Source organism: Primulina huaijiensis, chromosome 13, assembly GCF_012295235.1.
Source record: "Primulina huaijiensis isolate GDHJ02 chromosome 13, ASM1229523v2, whole genome shotgun sequence".
NCBI lineage: Eukaryota > Viridiplantae > Streptophyta > Magnoliopsida > Lamiales > Gesneriaceae > Primulina > Primulina huaijiensis.
The window spans coordinates 3,768,966-3,785,589 of NC_133318.1; the positions used below are offsets into that span (position 1 = coordinate 3,768,966).

The window sequence follows — 16,624 nt, forward strand, 5'->3', positions numbered from 1 at the left end:
ACTTTGTTAGACTCAAATACTAGTCTAAACCCATGTTTGACCAACAGAGACCCCAACACGAGGTTCTTTCTTATGTCTGGTACATGAAGTGCATCAACAAGGGTTACTTCCAAACCCGATGTCATCTTCAATACCACATTTCCGGTGCCCACCACCTCAGACGCAGCGGAGTTCCCCATGTATAGTTTTCTCCCGGTCGATGGAGTGTATGTGGAGAACATCCCCTTGTTGGAGCAAATGTGTCGAGTTGCTCCGGTATCAACCCACCACTCATTGGAGTTTTCAACCAAATTTGCTTCCAAAATAACTGCAGACAAATCAAGTTGAGAAAAATCAAATGGTACCGACCATTCTTGAACAACGTTGGCTTGAGGATTTCCCTTCTTTGGCTTCCTACAATCCTTAGCCATGTGATTTGGTCTTCCGCAGTTATAACAAGTGCCTTTGAACTTCTTCTTGTTTGGTGGTTGTTGGCCTTGTTGTGGTTGCTTCTCAAACTTCATCTTCTTCCCTTGGAAACTCGATTCAACAATGTTCACCCTTGCTGCCATCTTACTTGCCTTGGCCTCGGTGCTCTTGTTGTCCTCTTCTATCCTCAATCTCACAATGAGATCCTCCAATCCCATCTCCTTTCTTTTGTGCTTCAAGTAATTCTTGAAATCCTTCCACAACGGAGGGAGTTTCTCGATCAACGTAGCAACTTGGAAGGACTCGCTTAGACTCATTCCTTCCGCATGAATCTCGTGCAAGATAAGTTGTAATTCTTGCACTTGACTCATCACAGATTTTGAGTCCACCATCTTGAAGTCCAAAAATCTTCCAACAATGAACTTCTTCAAGCCCGCATCCTCCGCTCTGTATTTCTTATCAAGCATGTCCCAAAGTTCCTTGGCGGTCTTGACTTGACAATGCATTGTCAAGTCCATTGAGGATGTAGTTTTTGCAAAGGAAATCACTTTGGTTCCATGCATCCAAAGCGGCCCTCATGTTGGTATCAGTCTCGTTTTCAGCAACGGTGGGAGGATCCTCCTTCAAGAACCTTGACAAACTCAAGGTTGTGAGATAGAAAAGCATCTTTTGAAATCCGCACCAGAAAATTTTTCTGGTTTCTCTCCTTGTGCAATGGTTGGATGATGTGTTGTAGATGATGAAGCCATTGATATTCTTCTTGCAATTGATCAAAAACCAAAGTTCTTCTTAAGATTGTTTGTTGGGGTATACAAATTGAGAGGAGAACAAGAAGAAACAATGAGAATGTGGCTTGTAGAGGCAAGTGTTGAACACTTTGTCCTTAAGAAGAATTTGCCCTCACAATGTGCTTGAGTTTTGTGGCAATCTTCTCCCAAGATACAACTACAACACTTGAATAATGAGCACTCAAATATTCAAGTTCTTTCACAAAGAAATGGATGGAACTCTCTCTTGAAGAAGAAGGAAGAAGACAATATGCAAAAATGATGTAATGTGTGTTTTGATTTTGAATAATCATGTATTTAATGATTTTCATGTGAAAAGACATGAGCTTTCATTCATAAGGGTGTCCCTTGGCCATTGTAACTGACCACAATCATCAAACAATGCCAAGAAAATGAAAAAATACAAGAAAAATCGAAGGGACACGAAAACAGCACGAAGGGGCGCGTGCAGGCGCCCGCTGCCGAGCGCTCTCGGCAGTGCTCGGCAGCACCTGCCGAGAGCTCTCGGCAGGAGCGCGCGCGCCTGCGCGCCGAGGGCAGGAGCTGGCGCGCGACTGCGCGCAGAACCGCGCGCGCTGTTCACAAACTTTTTTTTTTTTTTTTCGATTTTTGTCCCCTACATGTTCTGACTACTCGTTTGAGTTTCTTTCAACATATGATAAACTCTTTCGAGTTTTATTCAGAACCGCCGAACTTAATATTCGTTCATTAAGTATCGTTTTTTCGTTTCGAATTTTTCCAATCAAACACATTGATTAATTTGCTTAATTTTCATTCATTAAGCATCAAATTTTCCAACAGATCCAATGTAGCAGTAGCAGTAGTAATAGAGATTATGAGACAATCATATATCAGACATACGTATGAGATATTAATTAGACCAACAATAATTAATTTTGCAAACCATTCCAAGTTCCAATCAACATTGGTAGGTATCTCTTGGCATGAAGATTTTATTGGTCCCGTTCGTTGAAAACGAGGTCATTAGAGACATAATAGTGGTTCCTGTTTATGGAGTTTTAATCGATCACAATCCCACGAGGGTCATTCCCTATTAATATATAATTGATGTGGTTAGATAATTAAAAATAATTGTATACGTTATTCGTATCTCTCAGTTTATTATCCTCGTATTATAGATATTTCACCGTCATATCTCTCGAGTCACACGATATCGATCTTAATAATAATAATGTTAATTTTATTCTTCCATGTAATCATAATCACTAATATTAATTGTTAATTTTGTTGCACTGCATGTTAGATATTCACCCTTGTCCATGATAAAGTTGACGTATGTACATAATATCTTTGAAAAAAATGATTTCTAAAGTTCATGGGCAGATCTCATGAAGTCAAAATATTTGAAAAATAAATGTATATTATTAAATTGTTAATATTTGGGATAGAATAATTATGTAAAGATGAAAAAACTTAGCTAAAAATAATAATAATGTCGGAAGATTAAAAAAAGATTTTGGGCAAAGAGAATAAAAATAAACAATAAAGTCTAGAAACCATAACGTTCTCCAATTTAAAAATTAACTCATTATCTATTTAATTTCTTCAAAAATAATCATTAATGCAATTAAAAAAAACTGAAACTGAAACTGAACTATATATTGGTGTTCTCTTTTCAATAAATTTGGATTTACGCAAACATAAGCAAACAATATACATATATATATATAATATATATATATATATGTGTGTGTGTGTGTGTGTGAAACATTACATTTTTGATCTCGTAACTTACATATTTTTTATCATATTATCAGTCAATTCACCTTCTTAGTACATTAACTTGTATTTTTTCAATTTTATTTTTTTCATTAGATTGCTGACGTAACATCGGAAAATGTTTACTTGTCAGATGTCATGTCAGCATTCCAGTGAAAAATTGCTAAAATTGAAAAAATATTGCAAGTTATTGGACTAAATTGGTGAATTGATCGATAACATGACAAAAATGATAAATGTGCAAGTTACATGAACAAAAAAATAATTCTCCCACACACACACACACACACACACATACATACATCGGTATATGATCATAATTAATCTCCTTGTACATTGTTGTGGCGTGACAAGCCATCTGGTTTCTTTGATTGCTGGATGGCCTGTTGCCTACAGAGACTCGCCATTCTGTTGTAGAAATCCATGTTCATAGATTGCTGAAGCAGATAAACAAATAAATTAAATAAAAACTAAATGGCATAAAAATATAGAATGATTGTTACTAGGAAGAAAATGTCTCCATATTCATAATTTTTGTTGAGATATATTTTGACCAAGTTATTTTTATTGCTAGCTAGTAAAAATCAATGTTCGTGTATTTACTCACTTGTGCAAGAAATGTGCCGAAAGAGTCATTGAAATCAGGCATATTTCTATTGATATCAGCGTTAACGTTGGCTTTTAAATGAGTGAGAGGCGGAACTAGAGAAGGCACATAGAAGGGTGGCGATACAAATGATGGGGTGGTGCTGAGAGGCGTGGCGCCGTGGAGGTGGGGCGTAAAAGGTTGGGGCATGTTTCGGGGAAAATTGTTGACATCGACAATTCCCATGCCAACCGGTCCCATGCCCATTCCGATTCCCATTCGTCCCAAAAGTGACATTTGAAGTTGTTGTTGCATCACTAAAGGCATCACCATTTGGGGCATGGCCCTTGCATTGCTCAGCATTTGAACTTGTGCTTGGAGTTGTTTCAAGTACTCAATCACCTCATCTAGCATGGACGCTTTATCCGTCTGTGAATGATAATTTTCATAAAGTAAGTATTTTTAAATATGAGATTTGAAATTATAATATCAATATTCTATTTAATATCTAGCTGAAATCATATAGAGTACACTGTGAATTAATGGAGGAAGCAAGTATAAAATACTACAAGTGTGTTAATGACTCGAATTTATTTAGAGTCTGGCTTAAAAAAATCACGGTGCGCTGTATGTGATGCAGTTTTAATTCTAGAATTTTTTTTTTGGGGGCGTACAGTTTATACTACCAATAAAAATATACCACATGCATTGATTATGAAAAGTTAAAATAAGTTACGAATTATTAATTAAAAATGTTACAAATAATTCATTAGGGTTTTGCATATAGTTGCTAAGGCAACCATCATTTTTTTTTAATATAGTGAATTATCTCTCCTACCCACTTAGCCATCAAAAGTTTTCTATGTGTGGATATCGTCATTATATTTGTTACACAATGGTTGAGTCATTATTCAAAAGGATATATAATTTCAATTAATTTCCAAACTATATATATATATATATATATATATACATATATATAGCGTAAAAAATAGTGATTCCGATTACTTGATTTAGTTGTAAATACCTACCTTATTGGCATTAGGCACCAACTCCTGTAGGGCCTTCATCTTCTCATTGATCCTGTCTCTGCGTCTCTAGTACCATGCATGGAAAACAAGCAAATACAATATTTCAAAGTTGATTCGAATATAATCTTGTTATAATTTTGCATAAATTATATTTATAACATGATATGTGTGTGTGTGTGCGTGTTGGTCCTTATTTTGGAATTTATTCTGAAGTAAATAGGAAATAAACACTATATTTCATTAAATAACCATATTAAGTCATTAATCTTGAAACAATATTAAAATGCAAACTTTGTTCTAATAAATTGGTCCACTCTACTTGCACTTCCGAATACAAATGACAGCTATAATTTATTGAGAAAAATTATATTATGTACCCGTTCTGATTGATTGTGTACCACAGCAGCACGAGTGGTTCGCCTTGCTGATGATTGGGATCGAACGCTTTCCTCTTTATTCCAAAATTGTTCATCCTGATTTTCCATCCAAAATGTTATTGATCAATATTTTAACCCGTAAAAACAACAAATATGTATATTTGGTATACTAAAAAATATCGTTATTTGATATTTTTGTACCGAGAAATCTAGATAGGCGGAATCGTCGTCGACATTTCTTGGAGTCTTCATGCTTGGAGCTGATTCAAATGAAGCCCAAGTCATCATGGTTGTGTCTGTGTTCGCTTTGCAGAACGCTGCACATGCACCTACACCTACACCTACACCTACACCTCCACCTCCTGATGATCCCCTTTCTTCCACCTGAAAAAGATTTTTTCCCGAATGTTTTTTGGATTCGGATTTTATCCGTTTACTTATAACCAAACCCGAACTCGAGTTCTCCACCCTCTTTCCCCCGGAATATGTAGGCATGGACCTCATTTTTACCTCATGATAATTTTGCTCCACTTGCATATGGGAACTGTTTTCCCTCCACTTTCCACCGGAAGATGCTGTCATGGAGTTTAAATTCGCTGCGACAAGGTTCTGCCCCATGTCGATATAGGTGGAATTTTCCCTCCACTTTACCCCGGAAGATGATGCGGATTTAGAGCTCTCGACGACACATTTTCCTGCTGAAGACGTGGGGATGGAGGCCGAATATGTCGGGCCTAAATCCCCTCGATGGCGGAATTGGGTGGTGTTGTTGAATGTAGCTGTAGCTTGTTGAACTAAAGATTCCAGGGTATCGCTCGTTTTAGAACTGCTCCATGTGGGCTTTGTTTGTGGAGGAAGCTGGATCCCTCCATGCCCATGCAAGGGCACTGGTTGCTTGTTATTATTGTCCCATGCTAACTCTCCTACTTCATAGTTTAAAGACCTAGGTAGGACAAACTAAATGGTTGATCAGTTGGGATCAATTTGTCACAAGAAATACCCTCTAAAGGAGAGAAATAATCTACATTTTTATCTAATCTATAATTTTTTAAATTCCAATATTAAAACCAAATAATTTCGATTAAATTCTTCAATCCTTCGGTGTATTCCCATCTATACATAGATTTAAATTGCACCGTGAGTCTATGGCTAGCTGTATGGAAGAAAATCAACTGAAAAATTATTTATGGGATGTTCGGAAACAAATCGGAGAAACAATCTTGAAGATAAGACGTAAATAATGCATGAATTTATATATATATATATACCTTATTAATCCCATGTAATAAATTTGTATCATCCTAGCGCACACTCACGCTTATACAAAACATGAATCACATACATATATATCAGACGATATGGATGGAGGATATTCATACATGGGAACAATAAAACTGAGGTTTTGAGGAGATTGTTGTACTTGGGAGGATATTGTATTGTTCCTCTGATGATCTTCTCCTTCAATTTCTTCTTGCCTTTGTTTCGATCTTGAATTCCAATCTGCAGGTACTATACAATGACTCATCATGAGTTAATTCTCTCCCTCTTTCTGAGGAGTACTATACACACATTATAATGTGAAATGGGGAAATTGGAATAATTTATACAAATTATATTTTATATTCCTCTATGCAATAAATTGGTCCCCTTTGGTTACATCACCTTCAAGTTAATTGAGATCTTGACATGATACATGTGGTAGCAAGGCATCTTAAACATTAATGGTGCCCTAAGGATAAGTTTTTGTGTTGTACCACTCTTCCTGCTTATTGGACAGTGTGGTGGTAAGTCCACACTTGGGACTTGGGAGGGGCTGCGATCGGCTCCTTTTATAATTTTTTTTTTAAAAAAATTGTCCTCAAGTAATGTTCGAGTCGGTGGAGTAGGTGAGCACTTGATAAATGGTCAGAGTTCAATTCCCCTACAAACATTTTCTCGGGTGAGCCTGTCGCGCGGGACTTGTCCAGTGCAGTTTATCTGACTAGCATGGTTTGCAAGCTACTACTTTAGCATGGAGGTTTACCCAGTACACACTGAAAGATAGCGATTTCCAATTCTCACATCATAATATAAACACACACACACACATATATATTAAAAATAATGCATGTGTGTTGAAGTTGGAAACATATGTTGGAGTAATTAGAATTCAAAATAAAATTAATTAACTCAACAAAAGATCATGACAATAGTTTGACAGACATTTTCTTTAGTTTGCTGATTTAATAGCTGTTAAATCCACAATCAATGAGTTTACAAGAATTCTTTTTGAATAAAACATAATTACAATAAATAACTTGATTGTATTTGTAATGAAATTTTGTATAGTTCATATATGTTTGAGTTATTTCATTTATAAAGTTGAGATTTTATATATTATAATTATAATATAAGATTTGTTAAGCATATTAACATCAATAAATTCACTAAAAATTTATTGATTTATATTTTAGCTCCCACTATCACATAATTTTGGTTTCGCCTCTGATCTTTTGTATTCGCTTGCTTGAATTTATTGTTCCTCGTTTTTCCAAAACCCATAACACATCAAACATGAAAGCGAATATTAATTTAAATATATGATGATACTTATATATTGCAATAAATGTGTTCATCCTTCACGATAATGATACAAATAACTTAAAAATAAGTTGTTCACGAATATATTGTAAGATATCCAAAAAAAACAATTAAAATGTCAATTTTAACACTCAATTTTCAGCGACTACCAAAATATCTCAACAACCCACAATTTATGGACAAAATAGTAACATCACAATTTTAAAATCAAGACGATATTAACCCTTTGAAATGAGGAATTCATGATTAAAAATAAATAATATNTATTTCAGCAACCTACAATTTGTTGTATAATTTCATTTCATGCATGAATCAGTTGTAACATTAGATTTAATTATTTTGTCATTTATTATATTTATAAATTATTAATCATTTTGTCGCTTGAAAAATATTTGTACATGTAATATAAAATATTTGTTTAAGAGCATTTTTATAAATATTTAACATATATATGCATATAAAAAATCACGGCTCAAAGACAAATTATTACACGATTAAACAAATTATTGGGGATTTGTAACATGTAAGATAAGATAGTATTTTTTCCAACCTAAGAACATAAACTACCAAGAAAGGCCATAAAACAAAACTAATGCATAATAGACATAAAGGAAAATTAACAATTCAAACGCAAATTATAATAGAAATAAATATACTATTATTATATATGAAAAAATCATGAATTATGGATTTATGGTAGTATGTGTATTTTTTAGTGAAATTTGTGAATTTTTTTGTGTCAAATACTTTGTCTAAACTGTACAAGTGTGAAATCAATAATTAAGAATTTTTTTGAAATTTTTTTATAAATACTTGTGGTCATTATCCAGATATTATATGTTTAAATTATATATTTAAATAAAAGTATCAACAATATCATGTTGTTTGGTTTTCGGTATTTAATTTTTTTATTCTTTTTCTACATAAAACTTAGGAAAAATTTTAAAAGTTGTGCTGATGTCGTTCACTATTTAATAATGATACGTTTGCGACCATGAAATATTTTTCATTGAATAAAGTGATTGTCTAACATTATAAAAAACAACCCACTATTAAAAAAACAGACAATAATAAGATGTACATTTTTTCTAATGCATCCATATAATTGAAGAATAAAAAGTTGATTAATATCATAATATTTAATCCAAAAAATAATATAGTTAAGAACATTGATGTATTTTTCAAATCAGTTATCATTAAGGAGAGGGTTATTTGCAATCTATAATTTGTTAATCACACTTCAAGTTACCATTTGTCAACGTTACCCTTTGTAGGACCAAACATTTGCCGCTTTATCAAGTTATAACTGGTGGTAATGATGCAACTAAAATCTTTTAAATCGTACAACAATTCAAGCACCATATTTCGATTGTTCTACTCAGCAAGGACAATTATTGCACCTAACAATCTCTCTCCCAATAATTGCACTCATTCAAATTAATAAGAGTCAAACTCGTGACCTTAGCTCTGATATCAATTGTAGAACTGAGTGCTTGTCACTTTACCAAAAGCTATAGCTGTGGTAACAGTTCAACTCAATTTTTTTAAATCGCATAACAGCTCAAATGCCACGTTTCGATTGTTCTACTCAGCATGGACAATCATTGCACCCAACACACTTCCTAATTGTTAGTTAATTTTCAAATTTTGTCATTTATTCTTTTGCACATCAACTACTATGATTATTTTATTTTAAAATTTAATAAAACAAATTCCCTTCCAGGCCCTCGGGCCGTTGGCCTGCCTTTGCCCACGGAAGATCATTTAGATCCACCTTTAAATGGGTGGGTTGAAAAATTTCAGCTCAACCCACTTAAATTATTTGGAGGAGTAGGTCAACCTAACGAACTCAACCCAAATTGACGTCTCTGATCATAATGATATTTTATCGTATTTTATCCAAGTAAGTTGTTGGATCAAGAATTCAGTATATTTTGGTGGTTAACAAATAATATCAAGGCAAAGCTGATAGAAGAAAAATTGGTACAGTTAAACAAAACTGATATCCATTCTAAACTGAATAAATAAATCTACAGGATATTAATTTACCAAACAGGTTGGAACATTTCATGTTCGTAATCTTGATTTTAAAGTCAACAAAACTTGTTGTTTTGTTTCTAACGAGTTTATCTAAGTGCGCAGAAAGTTGATCAGTTACCGAGTCAATACAGAAGCTATCGAGACACAAGTTGAAAGTGCAAACTGATTGCCCAAACTAAACCAGTCCAACTGATATATTAAAGACCAGTTCAAATGATTATTCAACTGATAGGTGGTTCACCAGAAAACCTTCAAAAGCCCGACCAGCTGATGAAGAGTTCAACTAATGAAGAGCCCAACTGACCAGTTAAACTGAATCAGTGTAATCAGTTCAGCTGACGAGTCAACTGATTTAACTAGACCAGTTCGAAGACCAGTTCAGAACATCAATTTGGAGCATACCAGTTCGCAGATCGCAGCTAGATTCTCAAGTGGCTTTGCACACAGGTTCAACCAATTGTACGATCAAAGTACAATATAATGAATGTTGCAGCAGAACTTTAAGTCAATACGTTCTAGAATGACTGTCTGAAAGTACAAGACACAAATTTCGAGGAACGAGTTCAAACTGCAACGAACATATTTGATGAGTCTTGATGTAAGGTTACATTGCCCCTATATATTCAAGATCAAGACCATCAACAAAAACAAGTATGTGCGGATGAACACAAATAAGAGAGGGCACGCATAATACATATCAGCTTACAAGAAACAACCACCCCAGATTTGAGAGAACATTTCAACGTGTTATCAGCTTATATTAGAAGCACAATTTCCTAAGTGTGTGAGAACAACTTCGTATTGTATTCATAGATCAGTTCTCACACATGTACACACAATCACTCACAAATACAGAAAAATAAATTCAGTTGAGGAGTCTTGCACAAAGACATTAAACTTGTATATGTAGTCTTCGCACAAAGACGTTAAAATTGTGTATGTAGTCTTTGCATGTGATACGTTAAACAATGTGCTGACTGCGAGGTGTGGCCTTCAGTCTGTTAATGTGTCCTACCCTTGAGGTAGAAGAGGTGACGTAGGAGCAGTTGAAGTCTCAGAACATTCATAAACATATCTTGTGTCTTTAACTGTTTAACTATTACTTTGAAACTGATTTGATCAGCTGAGTTGATATCAGTTCAATTCTTACCATAACTTAACGAACTGAACTGATACAAGGTCGAACTGAACCCCCTTTATTTCAGTTATTCAGTTCACACAATTTAAAAACTTTAAACTGTTCAGTGTTCTTAACGAATGATTATTTCGAATATTTTCGCTTGGTGTAAAAACCAAACCTGATTTAATTCATCGGTGTTTACATTCTTAGAACACGGGCTATTGCAGCTCATTGAGAATATTGTGTTTGAAACACCTTCGTTGGTGTCAAAATCGATCCTATCAAAACATCATAATCAGTCCACGTCAAAACACTAAATTGATGTCCACATCAAGCAGTCTGAACAAACTGATCGCAACGGTTTATGAGTCAAGACTAATCGTGATAATGTACGAACTGTCAGAAAAGCGTTGACATGAACTAAAAATAAGCCAACAGATACTTTTGTTTGAACGGATCTATTTTTGAAAGTATAAATAGAGGAAGAGTTGAATTCAAGAAGGTGACGAACATTTTTCACTATCAATATTAAGTTTTCAAAATCCTTGATATAACTAAGCAAAACTGAATCAATTCAGCACACTTTAAAAGAATTAGATCTGATCATTAAGGATCAATTCATGCTAAGTTAGTATCATTGTGTATCACACGTGTATACCAATTTGTAGACTATCTATTAATCAGTTGAGATATTAAGAGTTTTAGTTTGGCAGTATTTAAGACCAAACTGAATAGGGATCTTGCAAAATACTTGTACCATAAAGTCTTCTAGTGCGAACATTCCTAAAATAAAGGAGTGACGTAGGAGCTTCAGTTCTCCGAACATCCAGAAACATATATATCCTCTTTACACTTCAACTTACCCATTCCCATTCATTTTGTGATCTGTTCAAATCTACCATTATAACTTTTTTCTGCACCTATATGTTAGCAAACTAACATAGACACCCAAGAATAATCAGTTTAATTTCCAACCCATCTAAACTAATCAAAGAAATTCACGTATTGTTTTTAAGTGTTTATCTTAGCCCCTTTTCTAAACATTTAACCGATCCTACATAATTTATAAATGTAAACAGCAAAAAACTGATCAAAAAAAAATTTATTTAAACACATAAATTCTAGCCAATGTTAGAGGTAAAGTGATATAAAAATTAGAAACCTTTTTTTAAAATAATATATATCACAATAAATTTTTTAAACATATTTTACAAATATAAACCTAAAATTTTTAAAAAGAATAAAAAAATTAAATATCAGAAATCAAACCACGTGATATAATTGATTTTTTTTTAAATATATAATTTAACACAAAAACTCATACAGACAATCTCACAGGTCAATTTTATAAAACAGATATCTTATTTGGGTCGTCCATAAAAAATATTAATTGTTATACAAAAGCATTACTTTTTATTGTAAATATAGACATATTTGACAAGTCTCGCGAATAAAGATATGTGAAATAGTCTAACAAGAGACATACTTTTAATTTAAACATATAATTTCTGCCTTATGACCACAAATAGAATAAAGATATTAGAAAATTTAAAACTCTAAACAAAAGACATATAACTTTTTTTAAAACATATAATTTCTAACTGATAACCACAAGTAGAATAAAAATATTAGAAAATTATAACTCTAAAAAAAACAAATAAATTTTATTTAAACATATAATTTCTGGCTATTAGCAACAAATAGAATAAAGAGAGTAGAAAATTATAAACTCTAAAATTAGGCATATCATAATGATTTTTACCACGTTTTATTCAAGTAATTTATAAATGTAAAATTCATATAATTTTTATTTAAACATATAATTTCTGGCGAATAGTCACAAATAAAATAAAGAGATTAGAAAGTTATAAAGTCTAAAAAAAGACATATCACAATGATCTTTTGTCATGTTTTATCCAAGTAATTTATAAATGTAAACTCAAAAAATGTTGGTTGCAAAAAATATTTTTTTAAACTCATAAGTTCTAGCCAATATTACAAACAAGGGAACTAGAGATTAGAAAATTGGAAACTCTAAAAAATTCATATAAAAAAATCTTTTATAATGTTTTATTCAAGTAATTTATAAATATAAACTATAAAAAAAGTTAGTTGCAAATAACTTTTATTTAAACACATAAGTTCTATTCTTATTTGAAAAATAATCAATGAAAATGAAGATGATGTGTGATAGCTAACCAAATAAACAATGCACAAACTAATTCATGAAGACATGAAAAAAATTAATTAGACACTAAAGAAAATTCACAATTCAACAATGAGTTATTTCTAAATTCTAATTAATTAATTTATATATATGTGTGTGTGTGTGTGTGTTGGAACATATAATTTTTTTCGTATTTTATAGATAAAAAATAACCTAACATATCACCAGCCAAGAAAAAACTGAAATCAGTAACCTAACAGATCAACAGCCAAGCAGAAACTGAAATAAGATGACATAACTGATCGCTATCCAAAACTGATTAAGGGACTTTTGATTTAATTCAAACCAATTAACATGCTATCACTTGTTATAAGATTTATTCAAAGACAATTTTCGATCAGTGATTAAAGATCAGAATCTAAAGTCATACAACTTTTGATTATACCGATTAGTGTTAATGATCAGAGTGACAATTTTTGTCAGAAGTCAATTGATACCAGAAAAGACGATGAATCGGCAACAATTACATCCGTAGTCATGAATGGATATTTTTTTGTACAACTTACCGTTGAAGATTGAAACTATATATGTGATCAGTTGAACTAGCCATAAGTAGAATTCTTGACGAAAAGAAAAGGCCAAAATCTTTCATCAGATATATCATAGTCAGATCAAAGAAGAATCACAAACTGATTGGTTATTTATCTAGTCATTTCAAGAATCATATTGGTGCACAAAAACTCTTCTGTGTTAATCAGATAAACTTTGAGCAAGGAACTTTAGTGTTCTAAGTCTACAATTTAAGTTTCACTAAGAGATTCAGTTAGACAATGTTAAGTCCTAACTGAAGTGGGTAATTTTAAATTACTTTTAATTATCAAAGTCTTTTAGTACAAACTTTCTTTGAGGAAGAATGAGTGATGTAGGAGTATTGAATTCTCTGAACATCCACAAACATTCTTGCGTTCATTTACCATTCAGTCTATCTTCTTCTAACAACCCAACTGAATAGGTTTTTGTTCAAATCAGTTTCAGTAAGTCTTCTTCCGCACAATTGATATTGATAGACTTGCTGAAAACTTTGTTGACAAAAAGAAAGTTTCAGCATTGTTAACACAATCGAAACTACTTAAAGAAAATTTATTCACCCTCCCTCTAAATTTCTTATCTCGATCCTGATTAATTTAATTTACATAATAAAAAAGATAAATAAAAAATCTAAATAATTGGATAACTATGTTAGGTTGAGAAACACAAGCAATATTGATTTTGATGATAACAAAATTTGTTATTATATTTGTAATATATTTACTTAAGTGTGAAGTTGTTAACTCAAAATGAAAGATAAAACTCGAATTTAGCCAAACTGAAAATATGGCAAGTTTCAGTGTTTTAATGATATCTCTCAAATTAGTGATGCAAATGATCAACCATTAATACGACTGCTTAGAAACCTTAATTTGGGCAAGTTGTATTTCACGTCAGGTGGGCTAAATTGATTGTTATCTAGGCAAACTGATGGTTGCAAGACCAAACTGATTGTACGAAAACATCAATCAGTTGAGGCATCACAGAATCAGAGTGTAATATGCTGATAAATGACAATAAATATATGAGTTCTGTGCAGATTGAAATCAGCAAGACTTATTTCAGCAGACCCCACACTATAAAAAAAGGCCTACGACAACGGTTTTTCACCGTTTGTCGTATGTCCTAAAAAATCGTTGTTAAAGCCCCTGTGGTTAAAGGGTTCGCTCAAAGACAACGATTTTTTACCGTTGTTGTAGTTATAATCTGAACCGTCGCAAATAAAATTAGCGACGGATTTATGCCAAACCATCGCTAATTTCAGCGACGGTTTATTAAACCGTTGTCTTTAGCAACCAAAAAACACGCCCATAGACAACGGTTTGCTAAAACCGTTGTCGTTGACCCATAAAAGACAACGGTTTTTAAAAAAACTGTTGTTTTTGACAATGAAAAAATTCACAAAGACAACGGTTTTCTTTAAAACCGTTGTTAAAAGGAAAAAAGACAACGGTTTCTGATAAAACCGTTGTCTTTTGAGTGTTGTTGAATGTTGAATTTCTTGTAGTGTCATCAATTAGGTTCAGTTGAGCTGGTCAAGTTGAACATGTTTAGTTTAGCAAGTTCGGTTGAGAAAGTTCAGTTGAGCAAAACTCAATGATCAGTTGAGCAGCTTCAGTTGACCAAAACTGAACAAAAATTTCAAAATCAGTTGGCCTTGGGAAAAGTGGTCAGCAAGGCGAAAATGACCATTTATCAGAAACAGTACATAAAATTTTCAAACGGTCATATTATTGTATCTAACATATATATAATTTTTGGAGCCTATAAATACATCTTGAAGATCAAATACAAGCTTTGGAAGTGGATTCAAAGGATGGGGTAACCTACATGAAGAAATGAACTAGAATGAGGGCAACCACAATGTGTGAGGATACATTTGAGAGATAAATACACTATAAAATATCAAATTCTCATACACAATCACTCACACACATATATGAGAGTTGAGATTCAAAATTTAGTTGAGTGAGTTTTCAGACAAAGAAATTAAAGATTGTGTTTGTAATCTTAATATAAAAGATGTTAAATATTATGCGGATTGTGAGGTTATGGTTTACAATCAAGAGTGTGGTAGGAGTTTCAATTAGGAAAGAGATAAGTCCTAAGTTAAAATGACTTGTACAAGAAATTGTATAAATCAAAGTCTTCTAGTAGATCCTTTCCAAGCGGAAGAAGGGGTGACGTAGGTGTTGTTAATATCCGAACATCCATAAACAAATTCGTCTCTATTTATTTATTGCATCTACTTATTATTTCTACTATTTTTAAGATGTGTTTTCGAACATTTTATATGTATTTTAAATACCAAAATATTGAATACCAAGTGTTTGATAAAATATTTAAACCAAAGTTTTTTTTTACTCATTCAACTTATATATCTTTTAAATGCTTTACAAAATGTTTAATCGGTTTCTACGAAAGATTATTTTGAGTGTCTTCTGCTTGGTTTGAAAATAAAACTCGATTTAATTCATCGGTGTTCAATATTTCGATCCTATCACACTCCATTTGTGAATAAATCTGAACATATTTTACACATGAAGTGGAATATAGATAACAAAAAATAGAGAATAAATATCAACTCCCTAAACTAAATTCGTATATTTGGTCCTTTATGTTTTTTTGTTATATCACTCTTACTTATTCAATTTTAATATGTATATTATTAGAGGTAACATAACATTTTTTGTCCTTTATGTTTAGTTTTTTATTTTTTGGTCATATTATTGATCAATTTATGATTTTAGTCAATTAATTTACGTTTTTTTTTATTTTAATCATTTTTTTTTATCGGATTACTAATGTAGTGTCAAAAAAATGATAAAGTATCACCGAAAAAACTTACATAGCAGATAAACATCGCTGAGGTGCCCGATGTCATGCTGATATTTTGTGAAGAAAAAACTAAAATAAAAAATATATATATAAATCAATAAACTAAGATCGTGAATTAGCTAATGACATAGAAGAAAAAAATTATTTTGTGCCACATGGTACCGCGGAAGATTTCATTTAACAGCAAGTCTGACAGAGCATTACTATTTGACAAAGAAATCTCTAGTAGAATGTTAAGGCAGGGGTCCTCCTATCATGCAAGTGGCAAATGATTGGCTCATAGGTAGTTGAAAATAAGGATATGCAGTGAATGAAGTCTGGTACAACTTAAGATCATCTCGTATCCTTCTAGGACCATGCA

General features: G+C 32.5%; 1 protein-coding gene across 1 annotated transcript; it reads right to left on the bottom strand.

The window, feature by feature from the left end:
- Positions 1-3,000: 3,000 nt before the first annotated feature.
- LOC140991654 (uncharacterized) lies at positions 3,001-6,501 on the bottom strand. Its single transcript, XM_073461742.1, has 6 exons — positions 6,310-6,501; positions 5,132-5,873; positions 4,931-5,026; positions 4,554-4,619; positions 3,544-3,951; positions 3,001-3,373 (listed from the first exon to the last, which is right to left on the bottom strand). The coding sequence occupies exons 1-6, from the start codon at positions 6,456-6,458 to the stop codon at positions 3,257-3,259; spliced, it is 1,578 nt and encodes a 525-aa protein (XP_073317843.1). The 5' UTR covers positions 6,459-6,501; the 3' UTR covers positions 3,001-3,256.
- Positions 6,502-16,624: the final 10,123 nt, after the last annotated feature.